General features: G+C 29.4%; 1 protein-coding gene across 1 annotated transcript in view; it reads left to right on the forward strand.

Annotated features, from left to right (window-relative positions):
* The window catches only part of LOC143246688 (putative serine incorporator), a 78,314-nt gene that overhangs the window by 38,416 nt on the left and 14,264 nt on the right, over positions 1-25,634 (forward strand). Inside the window, 3 exon segments of the mRNA XM_076493768.1 lie at positions 1,956-2,042; positions 15,461-15,566; positions 22,349-22,425. Coding sequence (XP_076349883.1) covers positions 1,956-2,042; positions 15,461-15,566; positions 22,349-22,425 — 270 coding nt within the window.

Genomic DNA, 25,634 nt, shown 5'->3' on the forward strand with positions numbered 1-25,634 from the left:
AAAGTGTGAGAGCTTTAGTTTCAGACCACATGTTTCGTTTGACCAAAAGTGAAGAATTCATAAGAAAGCAACAATTTTGACACTGACAAAATTGAACACATGGGTCATAAAACTACTATTGTTTTTGCCAGAGAATTTATCAAAACCACTAAAGTAGTGGTTTTTTGTGCTTTGTAAGGAACATCAGAGAATGATTTTGAATGAAATAAAATTCTAATTTATAACAAGAAAGAGGTTGCTGTGGCCTTGATGTCAGTTTTTCTTGTGGACTTTATGATTTACTTCTAGCAATACGAATGCTATCTTGAGATGTTGAAGTGCAACTTTTGTTGTATGCGACATCCTCGTAAGGAGCAGGTCTGTCTAGTGTTAGTGTCCCTATGTCGCAAATTCAAGGGCTCATGGGTAACATCCCACTGATTCAGAAATGCTCTTTGCACTTTACAGCTGTGGGTGCACCAGTAATGATGGTCAAATCCTTCTACAAATTCAAATGCAAGCAGCCCAGAATTAATGGAGGGTGTTATTGCCTTCTGTGTAGTTTGTCAGGTCAGAAATGATTTGTTAGCTTTTGTGTTGCTATATGTGAAAATTCCAGAACAAACTTGCTTCAGGCAGAAAGTTTATGTTCTGAAAAAATGTTTGAACAGATATAATGAGGATGTCCCTGATTTTGTTTGGGGGGTATATATATATTAACATATAAAATGTTTATTATTTTCCTGTATTTTTATCTCTATATATTTTTGTGAGTGTGTGTCTGTATATATAAGGACAATGTGCATTTGTTTGAACCCTAATTTCTCTGATCCTGTTGAGCCAATCTCAGTAAAAATATGTATGTAAACACTGAACTGTGAGAAACATCATTATGAGGCTTAACATTGAAATTAACCTCATTTTCAACTGTCTGATTTGTATATTAATTCTAGACTAAACTAAAAATGACTGAAATGAAGTAGAATTGAAACACTGTGCTTGTTTATCAACTTACATTTTATTACCTGTCTGTTTGTTTATGATAGATTTAAATTAAAAGTTACCTTATTTAATTTTTGGAGTTAAATAAAATGTCAGTTTCCTTTATCATTTAAAACGTGTGATAATTGATTTACCATTACACTTATTATTTCTAGACATGTGACTGTATTACTTTAGGTTTTGGTTGCTCTTCTATACATACAGATTCAGTTATTTTTTGGATATGTTTTTAATATGTCAGTCAATTATTTTGGATGACACTTATGAACACTTGAAAACAGCTGTCAAGTATAATTTATGTACTCATGATAAAAAGTGTAACTTCTTGAAACTTATGTTAACATGGTACTTCTGTTCTCCAGAAGTTGTTTATTTTTCTTTAAGTTGTAAATATTTTTACTGGTATTTTTCAAAACTAAAATGCAAGCTCATTTGAAAAGTTTTTTGATTTAAAGATAAAACAAAGTTACTTCAACTCTTGTTGTGGTTTATCGTTTCACCTTCCTTTATTGTTTGTGGACTACACACACAAATAGTGCAATGTTTATTGTACACCTGATAAAATTCTAAAGTCATATTTGCTGGATCGTTCTTAAAAGAAAAATCAAAAAGTGTTAATTTTCAGTGTAGCCTGTGGATCTACACTGATGTAACTTTAATTGTCAAAGAAACTGTTGTTGTTTTTTTACAGAAACCCTTATGTTCAATTAACCAGTAATCTACTCTTGAACCTGTGAGTTAATCTTCGTGTTATATTCCAGATAATATTTACACCAGTGATGTAGTGGAAGTGTAGCTGTTGTTTTAACATGTTAAAACTGTTCTTCTGTGATTTCCTACCTATAAATTACATGGTAACATTTACTTTTGCCAATATTATCTATATACAATGTAAATGGATATCTGAAAGGAATGTTTGAGAAATGTAATACATTTTACTGAAATCGTGGCTAATTTCACTAATTTATTCCAAGATCAACCCAAGGCTGGACTTCTCCAATCTTCCATTGTCTCTCTCTACACAATGTACCTGACTTGGACATCACTGAACAGTTCTACTGGTGAGATTTGTTTGTTATTCATGTAATTATTCAGTTATTAAAAGAAAATGTTGCTCAGAAAAAAAAACATGAGTGATCAACCTAAATTCCACCAAATCAGCATATCAAACAAGCTACTTACATTCACGTCTTGGTTATTGTATACCTCCGTGAAACTTAAAACTTTGTTATTACCTAGAAAAAGAGGTTGCAGATACACACACTCTCTCTCTTTCACAAGTATTATGGAACTGTAGTAGTGAAAAGCAGTGGTTATAAACTTGTGTTCCTGCAAAGGAACTAAAGTCATACACCTTTAGGTTAATTATTGGTTATGTACCAGGTGTGACGATCTATATGACCAAAAACGTCCAGTTGTGACACTACAATGACCTTTGGATAAAAAACATAAAGATACAAATTAAATTTAATAAGTTATCAAACTACTCAGATGGTTAATGTTGTTCACATTGTATTATCTTATACCAGCGTGGACAGAGGATATGGTTGAAGAAAGAATAGAAATCCATAAGAGTTACATTGTTCAGGTTATTTTGCCAAATCTGTGAGATGAATACACATTCACTTCTTGTCTGTCTCTATGGCTCAGAGGACCATATTGGTTTTTTTACAACATTTTGTTTTCAATTGGAACAGTGCTTGCTTTTAAACATTGGTAATTTATCTTCAGACAGATAAGTGAAGATTAGTTTTTGTTCTGTTTCAGATATTAAAACTTTGTTAACAAACCCATACAGAACTTGTTTATAGACTTTTTGATGTAGCATTGAACATTTTTACTTGGTAATTAATCGTGACAGCTTTGTAACTTGTTTGTCAAAGGAATTCGAACATTACTGTCCAAGAGCTTACAAATCATGTTAAAACTAATGCCTAAAATTTTCTGGAGTCTTTAATTTCTAGAATCAGAATGCTTGTTTATTGTTGCTACATTTAAGAATGATTAGTTTAAAACAACATAGGGATGTTTCATCTAAAAAATTCAGAATTGTATTAACCTTTGTAGTTTGGTACAAGATTTTGTTAAATAAATGTTGGATATTGTGGAACATAGAGGCACTTGTCAAGATAGTCCTTATATTTACTAATTAAATATTTTAGCAATGGTGAAAAGTTTCTCTTCTTTCTGCATTCAAAAAAGACATTTTTTTATGAAAAGAGTTTAATGTTATTTGTAATATAATATCAGATTGTCTAACCCTAATATGTACTTTACTTGGTAATATAATATCAGATTGTCTAACCCTAATATGTACTTTACTTGGTAATATAATATCAGATTGTCTAACCCTAATATGTACTTTACTTGGTAATATAATATCAGATTGTCTAACCATAATATGTACTTTACTTGGTAATATAATATCAGATTGTCTAACCCTAATATGTACTTTACTTGGTAATATAATATCAGATGACTAACCATAATGTGTACTTTACTTGGTAATATAATATCAGATTGTCTAACCATAATATGTACTTTACTTGGTAATATAATATCAGATGACTAACCATAATGTGTACTTTACTTGGTAATATAATATCAGATTGTCTAACCCTAATATGTACTTTACTTGGTAATATAATATCAGATGACTAACCATAATGTGTACTTTACTTGGTATTATAATATCAGATTGTCTAACCATAATATGTACTTTACTTGGTAATATAATATCAGATGACTAACCATAATGTGTACTTTACTTGGTAATATAATATCAGATTGTCTAACCCTAATATGTACTTTACTTGGTAATATAATATCAGATGACTAACCATAATATGTACTTTACTTGGTATTATAATATCAGATTGTCTAACCCTAATATGTACTTTACTTGGTAATATAATATCAGATTGTCTAACCCTAATATGTACTTTACTTGGTAATATAATATCAGATTGTCTAACCATAATGTGTACTTTACTTGGTAATATAATATCAGATTGTCTAACCATAATATGTACTTTACTTGGTAATATAATATCAGATTGTCTAACCCTAATATGTACTTTACTTGGTAATATAATATCAGATTGTCTAACCATAATATGTACTTTACTTGGTAATATAATATCAGATTGTCTAACCCTAATATGTACTTTACTTGGTAATATAATATCAGATTGTCTAACCATAATATGTACTTTACTTGGTAATATAATATCAGATTGTCTAACTATAATGTGTACTTTACTTGGTAGTATAATATCAGATTGTCTAACTATAATGTGTACTTTACTTGGTAATATAATATCAGATTGTCTAACCATAATGTGTACTTTACTTGGTAATATAATATCAGATTGTCTAACCATAATATGTACTTTACTTGGTAATATAATATCAGATTGTCTAACCATAATATTCACTTTACTTGGTAATATAATATCAGATTGTCTAACCATAATGTGTACTTTACTTGGTAATATAATATCAAATTGTCGAACCATAATATGTACTTTACTTGGTAATATAATATCAGATTGACTAACCATAATGTGTACTTTACTTGGTAATATAATATCAGATTGTCTAACCATAATATGTACTTTACTTGGTAATATAATATCAGATTGTCTAACTATAATATGTACTTTACTTGGTAATATAATATCAGATTGTCTAACCATAATATTCACTTAACTTGGTAATATAATATCAGATTGTCTAACCATAATGTGTACTTTACTTGGTAATATAATATCAGATTGTCTAACCATAATATGTACTTTACTTGGTAATATAATATCAGATTGTCTAACTATAATGTGTACTTTACTTGGTAATATAATATCAGATTGTCTAACCATAATATGTACTTTACTTGGTAATATAATATCAGATTGTCTAACCATAATATTCACTTTAGTTGGTAATATAATATCAGATTGTCTTACCATAATATTCACTTTACTTGGTAATATAATATCAGATTGTCTAACCATAATATTCACTTTACTTGGTAATATAATATCAGATTGTCTAACCATAATATTCATTTTTCTTGGTAATATAATATCAGATTGTCTAACCATAATATGTACTTTACTTGTTAATATAATATCAGATTGTCTAACCATAATGTGTACTTTACTTGGTAATATAATATCAGATTGTCTAACCATAATATCTACTTTACTTGGTAATATAATATCAGATTGTCTAACCATAATGTGTACTTTACTTGGTAATATAATATCAGATTGACTAACCATAATATGTACTTTACTTGGTAATATAATATCAGATGACTAACCATAATGTGTACTTTACTTGGTAATATAATATCAGATTGTCTAACCATAATATGTACTTTACTTGGTAATATAATATCAGATTGTCTAACTATAATATGTACTTTACTTGGTAATATAATATCAGATGGTCCAACCATAATATTCACTTTACTTGGTAATATAATATCAGATTGTCTAACAATAATGTGTACTTTACTTGGTAATATAATATCAGATTGTCTAACCATAATATGTACTTTACTTGGTAATATAATATCAGGTTGTCTAACCATAATGTGTACTTTACTTGGTAATATAATATCAGATTGTCTAACCATAATATGTACTTTACTTGGTAATATAATATCAAATTGTCTAACCATAATATGTACTTTACTTGGTAATATAATATCAGATTGACTAACCATAATATGTACTTTACTTGGTAATAGAATATCAGATCGTCTAACTATAATATGTACTTTACTTGGTAATATAATATCAAATTGTCTAACCATAATATGTACTTTACTTGGTAATATAATATCAGATTGACTAACCATAATATGTACTTTACTTGGTAATATAATATCAGATTGTCTAACCATAATATGTACTTTACTTGGTAATATAATATCAGATTGTCTAACCATAATATGTACTTTACTTGGTAATATAATATCAGATTGTCTAACCATAATATGTACTTTACTTGGTAATATAATATCAGATTGTCTAACCATAATATGTACTTTACTTGGTGATATAATATCAGATTGTCTAATCATAATGTGTACTTTACTTGGTAATATAATATCAGATTGACTAACCATAATTTGTACTTTACTTGGTAATATAATATCAGATTGTCTAACTATAATATGTACTTTACTTGGTAATATAATATCAGATTGTCTAACCATAATATTCACTTTACTTGGTAATATAATATCAGATTGTCTAACCATAATGTGTACTTTACTTGGTAATATAATATCAGATTGTCTAACCATAATGTGTACTTTACTTGGTAATATAATATCAGATTGTCTAACCATAATATGTACTTTACTTGGTAATATAATATCAAATTGTCTAACCATAATATGTACTTTACTTGGTAATATAATATCAGATTGACTAACCATAATATGTACTTTACTTGGTAATATAATATCAGATTGTCTAACCATAATATGTACTTTACTTGGTAATATAATATCAGATTGTCTAACCATAATATGTACTTTACTTGGTAATATAATATCAGATTGTCTAACTATAATATGTACTTTACTTGGTAATATCAGATTGTCTAACTATAATATGTACTTTACTTGGTAATATAATATCAAATTGTCTAACCATAATATGTACTTTACTTGGTAATAGAATATCAGATTGTCTAACCATAATATGTACTTTACTTGGTAATAGAATATCAGATCGTCTAACCATAATATGTACTTTACTTGGTAATATAATATCAAATTGTCTAACCATAATATGTACTTTACTTGGTAATATAATATCAGATTGACTAACCATAATATGTACTTTTACTTGGTAATATAATATCAGATTGTCTAACCATAATATGTACTTTAGTTGGTAATATAATATCAGATTGTCTAACCATAATATGTACTTTAGTTGGTAATATAATATCAGATTGTCTAACTATAATATGTACTTTACTTGGTAATATAATATCAGATTGTCAAACCATAATATTCACTTTACTTGGTAATATAATATCAGATTGTCTAACCATAATATGTACTTTACTTGTTAATATAATATCAGATTGTCTATCCATAATGTGTACTTTACTTGGTAATATAATATCAGATTGTCTAACCATAATATGTACTTTACTTGGTAATATAATATCAGATTGTCTAACCATAATATTCACTTTAGTTGGTAATATAATATCAGATTGTCTAACCATAATATTCACTTTACTTGGTAATATAATATCAGATTGTCTAACCATAATATTCACTTTACTTGGTAATATAATATCAGATTGTCTAACCATAATATTCACTTTACTTGGTAATATAATATCAGATTATCTAACCATAATGTGTACTTTACTTGGTAATATAATATCAGATTGTCTAACCATAATGTGTACTTTACTTGGTAATATAATATCAGATTGTCTAACCATAATATCTACTTTACTTGGTAATACAATATCAGATTGTCTAACCATAATATTCACTTTACTTGGTAATATAATATCAGATTGTCTAACCATAATGTGTACTTTACTTGGTAATATAATATCAGATTGTCTAACCATAATATGTACTTTACTTGGTAATATAATATCAGATTGAGTAACCATAATATGTACTTTACTTGGTAATATAATATCAGATTGTCTAACCATAATATTCACTTTACTTGGTAATATAATATCAGATTGTCTAACCATAATATGTACTTTACTTGGTAATATAATATCAGATTGTCTAACTATAATATGTACTTTACTTGGTAATATAATATAAGATTGTCTAACCATATTATTCACTTTACTTGGTAATATAATATCAGATTGTCTAACCATAATGTGTACTTTACTTGGTAATATAATATCAGATTGTCTAACCATAATGTGTACTTTACTTGGTAATATAATATCAGATTGTCTAACCATAATATTCATTTTTCTTGGTAATATAATATCAGATTGTCTAACCATAATATGTACTTTACTTGTTAATATAATATCAGATTGTCTAACCATAATGTGTACTTTACTTGGTAATATAATATCAGATTGTCTAACCATAATATCTACTTTACTTGGTAATATAATATCAGATTGTCTAACCATAATGTGTACTTTACTTGGTAATATAATATCAGATTGACTAACCATAATATGTACTTTACTTGGTAATATAATATCAGATGACTAACCATAATGTGTACTTTACTTGGTAATATAATATCAGATTGTCTAACCATAATATGTACTTTACTTGGTAATATAATATCAGATTGTCTAACTATAATATGTACTTTACTTGGTAATATAATATCAGATGGTCCAACCATAATATTCACTTTACTTGGTAATATAATATCAGATTGTCTAACAATAATGTGTACTTTACTTGGTAATATAATATCAGATTGTCTAACCATAATATGTACTTTACTTGGTAATATAATAATAGGTTGTCTAACCATAATGTGTACTTTACTTGGTAATATAATATCAGATTGTCTAACCATAATATGTACTTTACTTGGTAATATAATATCAAATTGTCTAACCATAATATGTACTTTACTTGGTAATATAATATCAGATTGACTAACCATAATATGTACTTTACTTGGTAATAGAATATCAGATCGTCTAACTATAATATGTACTTTACTTGGTAATATAATATCAAATTGTCTAACCATAATATGTACTTTACTTGGTAATATAATATCAGATTGACTAACCATAATATGTACTTTACTTGGTAATATAATATCAGATTGTCTAACCATAATATGTACTTTACTTGGTAATATAATATCAGATTGTCTAACCATAATATGTACTTTACTTGGTAATATAATATCAGATTGTCTAACCATAATATGTACTTTACTTGGTAATATAATATCAGATTGTCTAACCATAATATGTACTTTACTTGGTGATATAATATCAGATTGTCTAATCATAATGTGTACTTTACTTGGTAATATAATATCAGATTGACTAACCATAATTTGTACTTTACTTGGTAATATAATATCAGATTGTCTAACTATAATATGTACTTTTACTTGGTAATATAATATCAGATTGTCTAACCATAATATTCACTTTACTTGGTAATATAATATCAGATTGTCTAACCATAATGTGTACTTTACTTGGTAATATAATATCAGATTGTCTAACCATAATATGTACTTTACTTGGTAATATAATATCAGATTGTCTAACCATAATGTGTACTTTACTTGGTAATATAATATCAGATTGTCTAACCATAATATGTACTTTACTTGGTAATATAATATCAAATTGTCTAACCATAATATGTACTTTACTTGGTAATATAATATCAGATTGACTAACCATAATATGTACTTTACTTGGTAATATAATATCAGATTGTCTAACCATAATATGTACTTTACTTGGTAATATAATATCAGATTGTCTAACCATAATATGTACTTTACTTGGTAATATAATATCAGATTGTCTAACTATAATATGTACTTTACTTGGTAATATCAGATTGTCTAACTATAATATGTACTTTACTTGGTAATATAATATCAAATTGTCTAACCATAATATGTACTTTACTTGGTAATAGAATATCAGATTGTCTAACCATAATATGTACTTTACTTGGTAATAGAATATCAGATCGTCTAACCATAATATGTACTTTACTTGGTAATATAATATCAAATTGTCTAACCATAATATGTACTTTACTTGGTAATATAATATCAGATTGACTAACCATAATATGTACTTTACTTGGTAATATAATATCAGATTGTCTAACCATAATATGTACTTTACTTGGTAATATAATATCAGATTGTCTAACCATAATATGTACTTTAGTTGGTAATATAATATCAGATTGTCTAACCATAATATGTACTTTAGTTGGTAATATAATATCAGATTGTCTAACTATAATATGTACTTTTACTTGGTAATATAATATCAGATTGTCAAACCATAATATTCACTTTACTTGGTAATATAATATCAGATTGTCTAACCATAATATGTACTTTACTTGTTAATATAATATCAGATTGTCTATCCATAATGTGTACTTTACTTGGTAATATAATATCAGATTGTCTAACCATAATATGTACTTTACTTGGTAATATAATATCAGATTGTCTAACCATAATATTCACTTTAGTTGGTAATATAATATCAGATTGTCTAACCATAATATTCACTTTACTTGGTAATATAATATCAGATTGTCTAACCATAATATTCACTTTACTTGGTAATATAATATCAGATTGTCTAACCATAATATTCACTTTACTTGGTAATATAATATCAGATTGTCTAACCATAATGTGTACTTTACTTGGTAATATAATATCAGATTGTCTAACCATAATGTGTACTTTACTTGGTAATATAATATCAGATTGTCTAACCATAATATCTACTTTACTTGGTAATATAATATCAGATTGTCTAACCATAATATTCACTTTACTTGGTAATATAATATCAGATTGTCTAACCATAATGTGTACTTTACTTGGTAATATAATATCAGATTGTCTTACCATAATATGTACTTTACTTGGTAATATAATATCAGATTGAGTAACCATAATATGTACTTTACTTGGTAATATAATATCAGATGACTAACCATAATGTGTACTTTACTTGGTAATATAATATCAGATTGTCTAACCATAATATGTACTTTACTTGGTAATATAATATCAGATTGTCTAACCATCATATGTACTTTACTTGGTAATATAATATCAGATTGTCTAACTATAATATGTACTTTACTTGGTAATATAATATCAGATTGTCTAACCATAATATGTACTTTACTTGGTAATATAATATCAGATTGTCTAACCATAATGTGTACTTTACTTGGTAATATAATATCAGATTGTCTAACCATAATATGTACTTTACTTGGTAATATAATATCAGATTGTCTAACCATAATATGTACTTTACTTGGTAATATCAGATTGTCTAACCATAATATGTACTTTACTTGGTAATATAATATCAAATTGTCTAACCATAATATGTACTTTACTTGGTAATAGAATATCAGATTGTCTAACCATAATATGTACTTTACTTGGTAATAGAATATCAGATCGTCTAACCATAATATGTACTTTACTTGGTAATATAATATCAAATTGTCCAACCATAATATGTACTTTACTTGGTAATATAATATCAGATTGACTAACCATAATATGTACTTTACTTGGTGATATAATATCAGATTGTCTAACCATAATATGTACTTTACTTGGTAATATAATATCAGATTGTCTAACCATAATATGTACTTTACTTGGTAATATAATATCAGATTGTCTAACTATAATGTGTACTTTACTTGGTAATATAATATCAGATTGTCTAACTATAATGTGTACTTTACTTGGTAATATAATATCACATTGTCTAACCATAATATTCACTTTACTTGGTAATATAATATATTGTCTAACCATAATATGTACTTTACTTGGTAATATAATATCAGATTGACTAACCATAATATGTACTTTACTTGGTAATATAATATCAGATGACTAACCATAATGTGTACTTTACTTGGTAATATAATATCAGATTGTCTAACCATAATATGTACTTTACTTGGTAATATAATATCAAAATGTCTAACCATCATATGTACTTTACTTGGTAATATAATATCAGATTGTCTAACTATAATATGTACTTTACTTGGTAATATAATATCAGATTGTCTAACCATAATATTCACTTTACTTGGTAATATAATATCAGATTGTCTAACCGTAATGTGTACTTTACTTGGTAATATAATATCAGATTGTCTAACCATAATATGTACTTTACTTGGTAATATAATATCAGATTGTCTAACCATAATGTGTACTTTACTTGGTAATATAATATCAGATTGTCTAACCATAATATGTACTTTACTTGGTAATATAATATCAGATTGTCTAACCATAATATGTACTTTACTTGGTAATATCAGATTGTCTAACCATAATATGTACTTTACTTGGTAATATAATATCAAATTGTCTAACCATAATATGTACTTTACTTGGTAATAGAATATCAGATCGTCTAACCATAATATGTACTTTACTTGGTAATAGAATATCAGATCGTCTAACCATAATATGTACTTTACTTGGTAATATAATATCAAATTGTCCAACCATAATATGTACTTTACTTGGTAATATAATATCAGATTGACTAACCATAATATGTACTTTACTTGGTAATATAATATCAGATTGTCTAACCATAATATGTACTTTACTTGGTAATATAATATCAGATTGTCTAACCATAATATGTACTTTACTTGGTAATATAATATCAGATTGTCTAACCATAATATGTACTTTACTTGGTAATATAATATCAGATTGTCTAACTATAATGTGTACTTTACTTGGTAATATAATATCAGATTGTCTAACTATAATGTGTACTTTACTTGGTAATATAATATCACATTGTCTAACCATAATATGTACTTTACTTGGTAATATAATATCAGATTGTCTAACCATAATATGTACTTTACTTGGTAATATAATATCAGATTGTCTAACCATAATATTCACTTTACTTGGTAATATAATATCAGATTGTCTAACCATAATATGTACTTTACTTGGTAATATAATATCAGATTGTCTAACTATAATATGTACTTTACTTGGTAATATAATATAAGATTGTCTAACCATATTATTCACTTTACTTGGTAATATAATATCAGATTGTCTAACCATAATGTGTACTTTACTTGGTAATATAATATCAGATTGTCTAACCATAATGTGTACTTTACTTGGTAATATAATATCAGATTGTCTAACCATAATATGTACTTTACTTGGTAATATAATATCAGATTGTCTAACCATACTATTAACTTTACTTGGTAATATAATATCAGATTGTCTAACCATAATATTAACTTTACTTGGTAATATAATATCAGATTGTCTAACCATAATGTGTACTTTACTTGGTAATATAATATCAGATTGTCTAACTATAATATGTACTTTACTTGGTAATATAATATCAGATTGTCTAACCATAATGTGTACTTTACTTGGTAATATAATATCAGATTGTCTAACCATAATGTGTACTTTACTTGGTAATATAATATCAGATTGTCTAACCATAATGTGTACTTTACTTGGTAATATAATATCAGATTGTCTAACCATAATATGTACTTTACTTGGTAATATAATATCAGATTGTCTAACTATAATGTGTACTTTACTTGGTAATATAATATCAGATTGTCTAACTATAATGTGTACTTTACTTGGTAATATAATATCACATTGTCTAACCATAATATGTACTTTACTTGGTAATATAATATCAGATTGTCTAACCATAATATTCACTTTACTTGGTAATATAATATCAGATTGTCTAACCATAATATGTACTTTACTTGGTAATATAATATCAGATTGTCTAACCATAATATTCACTTTACTTGGTAATATAATATAAGATTGTCTAACCATAATATTCACTTTACTTGGTAATATAATATCAGATTGTCTGACTATAATATGTACTTTACTTGGTAATATAATATAAGATTGTCTAACCATAATATTCACTTTACTTGGTAATATAATATCAGATTGTCTAACCATAATGTGTACTTTACTTGGTAATATAATATCAGATTGTCTAACCGTAATATGTACTTTACTTGGAAATATAATATCAGATTGTCTAACTATAATATGTACTTTACTTGGTAATATATCAGATTGTCTAACCATAATATTCACTTTACTTGGTAATATAATATCAGATTGTCTAACCATAATGTGTACTTTACTTGGTAATATAATATCAGATTGTCTAACCATAATATTTCCTTTGCTTGGTAATATAATATCAGATTGTCTAACTATAATGTGTACTTTACTTGGTAATATAATATCAGATTGTCTAACCATAATATTCACTTTACTTGGTAATATAATATATTGTCTAACCATAATATGTACTTTACTTGGTAATATAATATCAGATTGTCTAACCATAATATTCACTTTACTTGGTAATATAATATATTGTCTAACCATAATATGTACTTTACTTGTAGGTAATATAATATCAGATTGTCTAACCATAATATTCACTTTACTTGGTAATATAATATCAGATTGTCTAACCATAATATTCACTTTACTTGGTAATATAATATCAGATTGTCTAACCATAATATGTACTTTACTTGTTAATATAATATCAGATTGTCTATCCATAATGTGTACTTTACTTGGTAATATAATATCAGATTGTCTAACCATAATATGTACTTTACTTGGTAATATAATATCAGATTGTCTAACCATAATATTCACTTTACTTGGTAATATAATATCAGATTGTCTAACCATGATGTGTACTTTACTTGGTAATATAATATCAGATTGTCTAACCATAATATGTACTTTACTTGGTAATATAATATCAGATTGACTAACCATAATATGTACTTTACTTGGTAATATAATATCAGATGACTAACCATAATGTGTACTTTACTTGGTAATATAATATCAGATTGTCTAACCATAATATGTACTTTACTTGGTAATATAATATCAGATTGTCTAACCATAATGTGTACTTTACTTGGTAATATAATATGAGATTGTCTAACCATAATGTGTACTTTACTTGGTAATATAATATCAGATTGTCTAACCATAATATGTACTTTACTTGGTAATATAATATCAGATTGACTAACCATAATATGTACTTTACTTGGTAATATAATATCAGATGACTAACCATAATGTGTACTTTACTTGGTAATATAATATCAGATTGTCTAACCATAATATGTACTTTACTTGGTAATATAATATCAGATTGTCTAACTATAATATGTACTTTACTTGGTAATATAATATCAGATTGTCTAACCATAATATGTACTTTACTTGGTAATATAATATCAGATTGTCTAACCATAATATGTACTTTACTTGGTAATATAATATCAGATTGTCTAACCATAATGTGTACTTTACTTGGTAATATAATATGAGATTGTCTAACCATAATGTGTACTTTACTTGGTAATATAATATCACATTGTCTAACCATAATATGTACTTTACTTGGTAATATAATATCAGATTGACTAACCATAATATGTACTTTACTTGGTAATATAATATCAGATGACTAACCATAATGTGTACTTTACTTGGTAATATAATATCAGATGACTAACCATAATATGTACTTTACTTGGTAATATAATATCAGATTGTCTAACCATAATATGTACTTTACTTGGTAATATAATATCAGATGACTAACCATAATATGTACTTTTCAGCAAAAGATTGCAAACCGACAGTGTTCCAGTCTAGCAGTGAAAGCCACTTTGATACCGAGAGCGTTATTGGTTTGATCATCTGGTTTGTGTGTGTTCTGTACTCCAGGTAATAATGGATACCAGTAAATCTAAATACAAGAACAAATTACTTTAAAGGTTGAGCAGTGGTATATAAAGATAAGGTAGAGTGAAAGCTGCCATGTACTAGTACTTGGAGGGATAACAAGGTGTGTATAAAGTATTACTGAACTAACTAGTACTGTGACTAGGTAACTACTGAACTACCTAGTACTATTACTAGGTAACTACTGAACTAACTAGTACTGTGACTAGGTAACTACTGAACTAACTAGTACTGTGACTAGGTAACTACTGAAATAACTTGTACTGTGACTAGGTAACTACTGAAATAACTAGTACTGTGACTAGGTAACTACTGAACTAACTAGTACTGTGACTAGGTAACTACTGAACTAACTAGTACTGTGACTAGGTAACTACTGAACTAACTATTGCTGTGACTAGGTAACTACTGAACTAACTATTGCTGTGACTAGGTAACTACTGAACTAACTATTGCTGTGACTAGGTAACTACTGAACTAACTATTGCTGTGACTAGGTAACTACTGAACTAACTATTGCTGTGACTAGGTAACTACTGAACTAACTATTGCTGTGACTAGGTAACTACTGAACTAACTAGTACTGTGACTAGTTAACTACTGAACTAACTAGTACTGTGACTAGTTAACTACTGAACTAACTAGTACTGTGACTAGGTAACTACTGAACTAACTAGTACTGTGACTAGGTAACTACTGAACTAACTAGTACTGTGACTAGGTAACTACTGAACTAACTAGTACTGTGACTAGTTAACTACTAAACTAACTAGTACTGTGACTAGGTAATTATGTTGTGTGATATAAACTTTGTAACTTGCAGCTACAGTATTTTTAATGTATTCTTATTTTTCAAATTACATTTCCCAATTAAGATAAATCTCAAAACTGTAGATGTACTTAATATATCCACAAATAAATAATAAAAATTATATAGATTTGTTTGTTTTTAAAATATTTCACTGAATGTATCCCTATGGTGGGGTAGTGATAACCTTCTAGACTTGTAATAATAAAATCTGGAGTATGGTTCATTTTAGTGAATGAAAATAATAGCCTTTTGTGTAGGTCTGTGCTAAAACAAAATTTGTTGGAGTATGGAGCTGTGGGTGGATTGTTTACATTTTAAATTAAAATCATTCCACACTTTGGGGCTAGGGATGCTAGCTAAATCCCACAGTCAGTTGGACAAAACCTAGAGGTGGTACTCTAGTCCAAATGTTTTCCCATTATTCTGTCTTATCAAAGTTATGGATGACAAATAAGAGAAATTTAAAGTAGTTTTGTGTCAATATTTAAAAAGAAATAGAATTCAGAAACATCACCTGTAATTTGTCCACAGAGATGAGTGAATACAGATTCAACAAGATCCAGTTATAAATAAATGTACCCTTATGGATACTGTTTTTTATATTCATAAATTCTTTACAACAGTATAAACTGTGCTGTGTATCATGAAGCTCTGTTTCAATAGTATAAACTGTGCTGTGTGTCGTGAAGTTCTGTTTAGACAGTATAAACTGTGCTGTGTGTCGTGAAGTTCTGTTTAGACAGTATAAACTGTGCTGTGTGTCGTGAAGTTCTGTTTAGACAGTATAAACTGTGCTGTGTATCGTGAAGTTCTTTTTAGATAGTATGAACTGTGCTGTGTATTGTGAAGTTCTGTTTAGACAGTATAAACTGTGCTGTGTATCCGGAAGTTCTGTTTAGACAGTATGAACTGTGCTGTGTATCGTGAAGTTCTGTTTAGACAGTATAAACTGTGCTGTGTATCGTGAGGTTCTGTTTAGACAGTATAAACTGTGCTGTGAAGTTCTGTTTAGATAGTATAAACTGTGCTGTGAAGTTCTGTTTAGATAGTATAAACTGTGCTGTGTATCGTGAAGTTCTGTTTAGACAGTATAAACTGTTCTGTGTATCATGAAGTTCTGTTTAGATAGTATAAACTGTGCTGTGTATCCTGAAGTTCTGTTTAGATAGTATAAACTGTGCTGTGTATCCTGAAGTTCTGTTTAGATAGTATAAACTGTGCTGTGTATCATGAAGTTCTGTTTAGATAGTATGAACTGTGCTGTGTATCCTGAAGTTCTGTTTAGATAGTATGAACTGTGCTGTGTATCCTGAAGTTCTGTTTAGACAGTATAAACTGTGCTGTGTATCGTGAAGTTCTGTTTAGATAGTATGAACTGTGCTGTGTATCGTGAAGTTCTGTTTAGATAGTATAAACTGTGCTGTGTATCGTGAAGTTCTGTTTAGATAGTATGAACTGTGCTGTGTATCGTGAAGTTCTGTTTAGATAGTATAAACTGTGCTGTGTATCCTGAAGTTCTGTTTAGATAGTATAAACTGTGCTGTGTATCCTGAAGTTCTGTTTAGATAGTATAAACTGTGCTGTGTATCATGAAGTTCTGTTTAGATAGTATGAACTGTGCTGTGTATCCTGAAGTTCTGTTTAGATAGTATGAACTGTGCTGTGTATCCTGAAGTTCTGTTTAGATAGTATGAACTGTGCTGTGTATCCTGAAGTTCTGTTTAGACAGTATAAACTGTGCTGTGAAGTTCTGTTTAGATAGTATGAACTGTGCTGTGTATCGTGAAGTTCTGTTAAGATAGTATAAACTGTGCTGTGTATCGTGAAGTTCTGTTTAGATAGTATGAACTGTGCTGTGTATTGTGAAGTTCTGTTTAGATAGTATAAACTGCTGTGTATCCTGAAGTTCTGTTTAGATAGTATAAACTGTTCTGTGTATCATGAAGTTCTGTTTAGATAGTATAAACTGTGCTGTGTATCCTGAAGTTCTGTTTAGACAGTATAAACTGTGCTGTGTATCGTGAAGTTCTGTTTAGACAGTATAAACTGTGCTGTGTATTGTGAAGTTCTGTTTAGACAGTATAAACTGTGCTGTGTATCGTGAAGTTCTTTTTAGATAGTATGAACTGTGCTGTGTATCGTGAAGTTCTTTTTAGATAGTATGAACTGTGCTGTATATCGTGAAGTTTTGTTTATATAGTATAAACTGTGCTGGGTATCCTGAAGTTCTGTTTAGATAGTATAAACTGTGCTGTGTATCCTGAAGTTCTGTTTAGACAGTATAAACTGTGCTGTGTATCGTGAAGTTCTGTTTAGACAGTATAAACTGTGCTGTGTATCGTGAAGTTCTGTTTCGATAGTATAAACTGTGCTGTATATTGTGAAGTTCTGTTTATATAGTATAAACTGTGCTGTGAAGTTCTGTTTAGATAGTATAAACTGTGCTGTGAAGTTCTGTTTAGATAGTATAAACTGTGCTGTGAAGTTCTGTTTAGGTAGTATAAACTGTGCTGTGAAGTTCTGTTTAGATAGTATAAACTGTGCTGTGAAGTTCTGTTTAGATAGTATAAACTGTGCTGTGAAGTTCTGTTTAGACAGTATAAACTGTGCTGTGAAGTTCTGTTTAGATAGTATAAACTGTGCTGTGAAGTTCTGTTTAGATAGTATAAACTGTGCTGTGAAGTTCTGTTTAGATAGTATAAACTGTGCTGTGTATCCTGAAGTTCTGTTTAGACAGTATAAACTGTGCTGTGTATCGTGAAGTTCTTTTTAGATAGTATGAACTGTGCTGTGTATTGTGAAGTTCTGTTTAGACAGTATAAACTGTGCTGTGTATCCGGAAGTTCTGTTTAGACAGTATGAACTGTGCTGTGTATCGTGAAGTTCTGTTTAGACAGTATAAACTGTGCTGTGTATCGTGAGGTTCTGTTTAGACAGTATAAACTGTGCTGTGAAGTTCTGTTTAGATAGTATAAACTGTGCTGTGAAGTTCTGTTTAGATAGTATAAACTGTGCTGTGTATCGTGAAGTTCTGTTTAGACAGTATAAACTGTTCTGTGTATCATGAAGTTCTGTTTAGATAGTATAAACTGTGCTGTGTATCCTGAAGTTCTGTTTAGATAGTATAAACTGTGCTGTGTATCCTGAAGTTCTGTTTAGATAGTATAAACTGTGCTGTGTATCATGAAGTTCTGTTTAGATAGTATGAACTGTGCTGTGTATCCTGAAGTTCTGTTTAGATAGTATGAACTGTGCTGTGTATCCTGAAGTTCTGTTTAGACAGTATAAACTGTGCTGTGTATCGTGAAGTTCTGTTTAGATAGTATGAACTGTGCTGTGTATCGTGAAGTTCTGTTTAGATAGTATAAACTGTGCTGTGTATCGTGAAGTTCTGTTTAGATAGTATGAACTGTGCTGTGTATCGTGAAGTTCTGTTTAGATAGTATAAACTGCGCTGTGTATCCTGAAGTTCTGTTTAGATAGTATAAACTGTGCTGTGTATCCTGAAGTTCTGTTTAGATAGTATAAACTGTGCTGTGTATCATGAAGTTCTGTTTAGATAGTATGAACTGTGCTGTGTATCCTGAAGTTCTGTTTAGATAGTATGAACTGTGCTGTGTATCCTGAAGTTCTGTTTAGATAGTATGAACTGTGCTGTGTATCCTGAAGTTCTGTTTAGACAGTATAAACTGTGCTGTGAAGTTCTGTTTAGATAGTATGAACTGTGCTGTGTATCGTGAAGTTCTGTTAAGATAGTATAAACTGTGCTGTGTATCGTGAAGTTCTGTTTAGATAGTATGAACTGTGCTGTGTATTGTGAAGTTCTGTTTAGATAGTATAAACTGCGCTGTGTATCCTGAAGTTCTGTTTAGATAGTATAAACTGTTCTGTGTATCATGAAGTTCTGTTTAGATAGTATAAACTGTGCTGTGTATCCTGAAGTTCTGTTTAGACAGTATAAACTGTGCTGTGTATCGTGAAGTTCTGTTTAGACAGTATAAACTGTGCTGTGTATTGTGAAGTTCTGTTTAGACAGTATAAACTGTGCTGTGTATCGTGAAGTTCTGTTTCGATAGTATAAACTGTGCTGTGTATCGTGAAGTTCTTTTTAGATAGTATGAACTGTGCTGTATATCGTGAAGTTTTGTTTATATAGTATAAACTGTGCTGGGTATCCTGAAGTTCTGTTTAGATAGTATAAACTGTGCTGTGTATCCTGAAGTTCTGTTTAGACAGTATAAACTGTGCTGTGTATCGTGAAGTTCTGTTTAGACAGTATAAACTGTGCTGTGTATCGTGAAGTTCTGTTTCGATAGTATAAACTGTGCTGTATATTGTGAAGTTCTGTTTATATAGTATAAACTGTGCTGTGAAGTTCTGTTTAGATAGTATAAACTGTGCTGTGAAGTTCTGTTTAGATAGTATAAACTGTGCTGTGAAGTTCTGTTTAGATAGTATAAACTGTGCTGTGAAGTTCTGTTTAGGTAGTATAAACTGTGCTGTGAAGTTCTGTTTAGATAGTATAAACTGTGCTGTGAAGTTCTGTTTAGATAGTATAAACTGTGCTGTGAAGTTCTGTTTAGACAGTATAAACTGTGCTGTGAAGTTCTGTTTAGATAGTATAAACTGTGCTGTGTGTCGTGAAGTTCTGTTTAGATAGTATGAACTGTGCTGTGTGTCGTGAAGTTCTGTTTAGACAGTATAAACTGTGCTGTGAAGTTCTGTTTAGACAGTATAAACTGTGCTGTGAAGTTCTGTTTAGACAGTATAAACTGTGCTGTGTATCGTGAAGTTCTGTTTAGATAGTATAAACTGTGCTGTGTATCGTGAAGTTCTGTTTAGATAGTATAAACTGTGCTGTGTATCGTGAAGTTCTGTTTAGACAGTATAAACTGTGCTGTGAAGTTCTGTTTAGATAGTATGAACTGTGCTGTGTGTCGTGAAGTTCTGTTTAGACAGTATAAACTGTGCTGTGTATCGTGAAGTTCTGTTTAGATAGTATAAACTGTGCTGTGTATCGTGAAGTTCTGTTTAGACAGTATAAACTGTGCTGTGAAGTTCTGTTTAGATAGAATAAACTGTTCTGTGTGTCGTGAAGTTCTGTTTAGATAGTATGAACTGTGCTGTGTGTCGTGAAGTTCTGTTTAGACAGTATAAACTGTGCTGTGTGTCCTGAAGTTCTGTTTAGACAGTATAAACTGTGCTGTGTATCATGAAGTTCTGTTTAGATAGTATAAACTGTGCTGTGTGTCGTGAAGTTCTATTTAGATAGTATGAACTGTGCTGTGTGTCGTGAAGTTCTATTTAGACAGTATAAACTGTGCTGTTAAGTTCTGTTTAGACAGTATACACTGTGCTGTGAAGTTCTGTTTAGATAGTATAAACTGTGCTGTGAAGTTCTGTTTAGACAGTATAAACTGTGCTGTGAAGTTCTGTTTATATACTATAAACTGTGCTGTGAAGTTCTGTTTATATACTATAAACTGTGCTGTGAAGTTCTGTTTATATAGTATAAACTGTGCTGTATATCGTGAAGTTCTGTTTATATAGTATAAACTGTGCTGTGAAGTTCTGTTTAGACAGTATAAACTGTGCTGTGAAGTTCTGTTTAGACAGTATAAACTGTGCTGTGAAGTTCTGTTTAGACAGTATAAACTGTGCTGTGAAGTTCTGTTTAGACAGTATAAACTGTGCTGTGTATCGTGAAGTTCTGTTTAGACAGTATAAACTGTGCTGTGTGTCGTGAAGTTCTGTTTAGATAGTATGAACTGTGCTGTGTATCCTGAAGTTATTCTTTATGATAATATTAGTATAGACTTGCTTGAATTTTTCTGTTATCACCTATAGAAATGTGTATCCATATGACTACATCTGTACCTCTAATTAAAAGGCTAGAATATGTTTTTCTTCTGTAGAGTTCTTGGTTTGATAAATTGTACTTTTGGACTTACAGCATCAGAACCTCTTCTAACAGCCAAGTGAGCAAGCTAACAATGTCGGAGAAGATTTTAGTTCAAGAAAATGGTGCTGGTCAGTATCTTTTGTGTTCAATTCTGTTTCATTGATTAGTTTTTTGAAACTGTGTTGTTTTTCTTTCCTGAGCACTGTATAAGTATATTGTAAGCTTATCTCTGTTATGTTTTAAAAAGTTTTCACATACCTGAATATCATATAATTATTTAGTGATCTCATTTCTGTTATGTTTTTAATATGCTTTCACATGCCAGAATATGGTATAATAATTTAGTGATTTTATGTTCATGATATTTGTAACAAGCTTTGTTTTGTGTGTTCAAAATAAAGGGACAGTCAGTGGTCTGTTACTACTAGGATGTAAACCTGATGTTTCATAGATTACCATTGATCATCAGGATATCTTACACAAACCACTGAACCACCATGACAATAAACTTGTTTTACAACCGATCATTATAGGATCTACTTTCTGTAATGAAAGGGAAATATATATCGATAGATATAGATACACACTTAGAACACAGTTTATGTAGATATATCTAGTAAACTTGGAATTATTTTGTACTTAAATATAAAGTATTAGGTACATTCAAATTTATTATAAAATGATTTGGTATCTTGTAACGTTATTGTTGCTTTCAATGCCAGCTTGCCACTTTACATCACAGCAGGTGTCACTGTTGTTAAAAAGCAAATTTTGTAATTTATTTAAGTTGTTTTGTTATTTTATTTTTTCTAAGTCATTACAACTGTTACTTATTTCATGATAAATTAGTTATGATATATTTTTACATTGATCTAGATACATGTATTAAATGTGTTAATTTACATAATTTCATATTACTGCTATTTCAGGTAAAGTTATTTATTTTAGGGCATGAAATGTTATGCATGAACATGAATTTTTTCTTTAATTAGAAAATATTGTATAAAACAATTTAATTTAGATGTGGCTTGTTTTTCAGGTTTTTTTTTCAAATAAAGTTGTAACTGTTTCTAATAACATCACTTTGATAATAATTTTCAGTTGTTGAGTTTTATTCTTATAAAATATTGAGATTTTTCTTCTACACTTTCATTCTGTGTTTTGTATCCATTTTTTTCATCTTTGTTTGGAGCTAAAACTTCCTCTGTGTGTGTTTGTCATACTTTTATGTTCTAACCATTCATACCTTCATTATCTTACCCAATCACTGTTACTATTGTAGTTTCTAAAACAGAAAAACCTTCTATGTACATATTACTAATACTACATAGCATTCTTGAATAAAACGAGTTAAAACAGTGATACTGATCTGCACCTTGACACGTGTTGCTAAATTAATCAGTGTATGTGCTTTTTGTATGTTTTATAGAGCATTTTAAAAACTTTGTTTTATGAACCGTTTGGAGTAGGTTTATATGATTAATTTAAAAAACCAAAAAGGTTTTATCTGGCTGGTCATTTGTTGGGAAAATTAATCGGTGTTATTAGGTCCACCTGGATGATTTCTCGCGTGTCGTTTTTTTACGTTTTACAATTAAATGTGGTATAAAGTCAGGTTTGTGTCATTACTGGACTTCTTTCAAAAGATATATAATGTAGAACTATAGGACACTGATTATATATAATGTAGAACTAAAGGACACTGATTATAGTACTTTATTAATTTAAATCATGAACTATTATACATCTCATGTTTTGTGTTTGCCACATAGACTTAACGAGCTTCTTAAATGTGTCCTATTGAGGTCCTTGTTACCTTTACCTATCAAATACTTTATACTGTTGTCAGTGCTGAAATATTGAAGACTTTATTTTCAGTGTTTTGAACAAGTTTGGTTTTATATCAAAAACCCAAGGTTGAGTGAAATATTGATTTTAATTCTGCCAATGAGATTGTGTCACACTCATGTATGGCAGCTAACTAGCCAAATTTGGCATTAAGGGAACTTGAATGCTCTTTAACATTGACGGTTGAACTGCAATATAAAAAGAATCCATGAAATATAATCATAGAGGTTTTAATTACTTGACTAAAACATTTTGACAGTATATTTCGTACTAAATTGGTTTGTTGTTTTGCATAGGACTATGTGGTACTACCAGTAATCAAGTTGTTGTCACCATATTCCAATTGATTATAGACTGTCTGTTTCCCATAAAACACTTTCATACATAACATGAATCTTTCTGTGGATGTAGAAGATAGTTGATTACAGAGTGCAATAACAAGTGGATGTTATTTAAATACATTTTTTTGAAGTACAAACTTTCCTAATTTTACAGTCTTAAGAAAGAGTTCATTTAAAGGATCTGAAATATAGTGTTTGGAGGTTACATATTAACCACCATTGTTTATAAAACATCCATTCATTACAATACTTTTTTAATTTTAATGTCAGTTTATTTAAAGCATGTATAAAACAGCTTTATTGTGTAGGAACTAATTAAAATATTTTAAAGTTAAAACATGATTGAAGAAGTTTATTATTGTAGCAAAAAAAGGTATTTCTAATGTCACCCTGCTTCTGGGGTTATTCATAGGTTTGTTGATATAGCAAAAGAAATGCTTACAATTTCATTTTGTATTTGGAGTTAAAACATATCAAGAGATACTTGTGAACAGCTCCTCAGTGTGGATTCCTGTACGTGGTGAGGGGACCTCCCAGGGAAGGTTCTTTCTTTCAGTTTACCTTCTCTGGGATCTAAACATCCACCCACGTGTTTGCCATGCGTGGCGACCCGTGAAGGTGAGGAGAGGATCATGGTGGTTGAGGGGTACAATCCTAACACACCACTTTGGCTTTGAATTCCTGTAGACGGGCAGCCTTGGGGTGCCCCCCCCTTTGGGTCAGTCAGCTGGTCCACTTGGGCGAGGGTCAACCAAGTACCAGTGTTGGATGTTCTCAACAGGTGTTGTGGACATTGTATCAAATGCTGGTGTTTGGGTATAGTGCTCACAAATCCCTAGCATTGCTGCAGGGTTCTTGTTTGACATTGTGGTGCATCTCCTTAAAGGGCTCCATAGTGGGTGGGATCAGTGGGCACCAAAATTTCCCTTTTTATATTATGGATACTCCAAATAAAAATTGAAATAAAATATTGAAGAACAGTCTAGAAGTAAATGACCACGTCTTAAAGTTTTTGAGCAGCAATATTCAACATCTGTACAACCTGTTTTACCTCATTTTCTTATCCTACACTCTCTTTCAGACAAACCTTTAGGACAAATGTTCCCCTTCTTATTCAGAAGGGATTGGAGGGACTTGCTGGCTCTCCA

Source organism: Tachypleus tridentatus, chromosome 3 (genome assembly GCF_004210375.1).
Source record: "Tachypleus tridentatus isolate NWPU-2018 chromosome 3, ASM421037v1, whole genome shotgun sequence".
Lineage (NCBI taxonomy): Eukaryota > Metazoa > Arthropoda > Merostomata > Xiphosura > Limulidae > Tachypleus > Tachypleus tridentatus.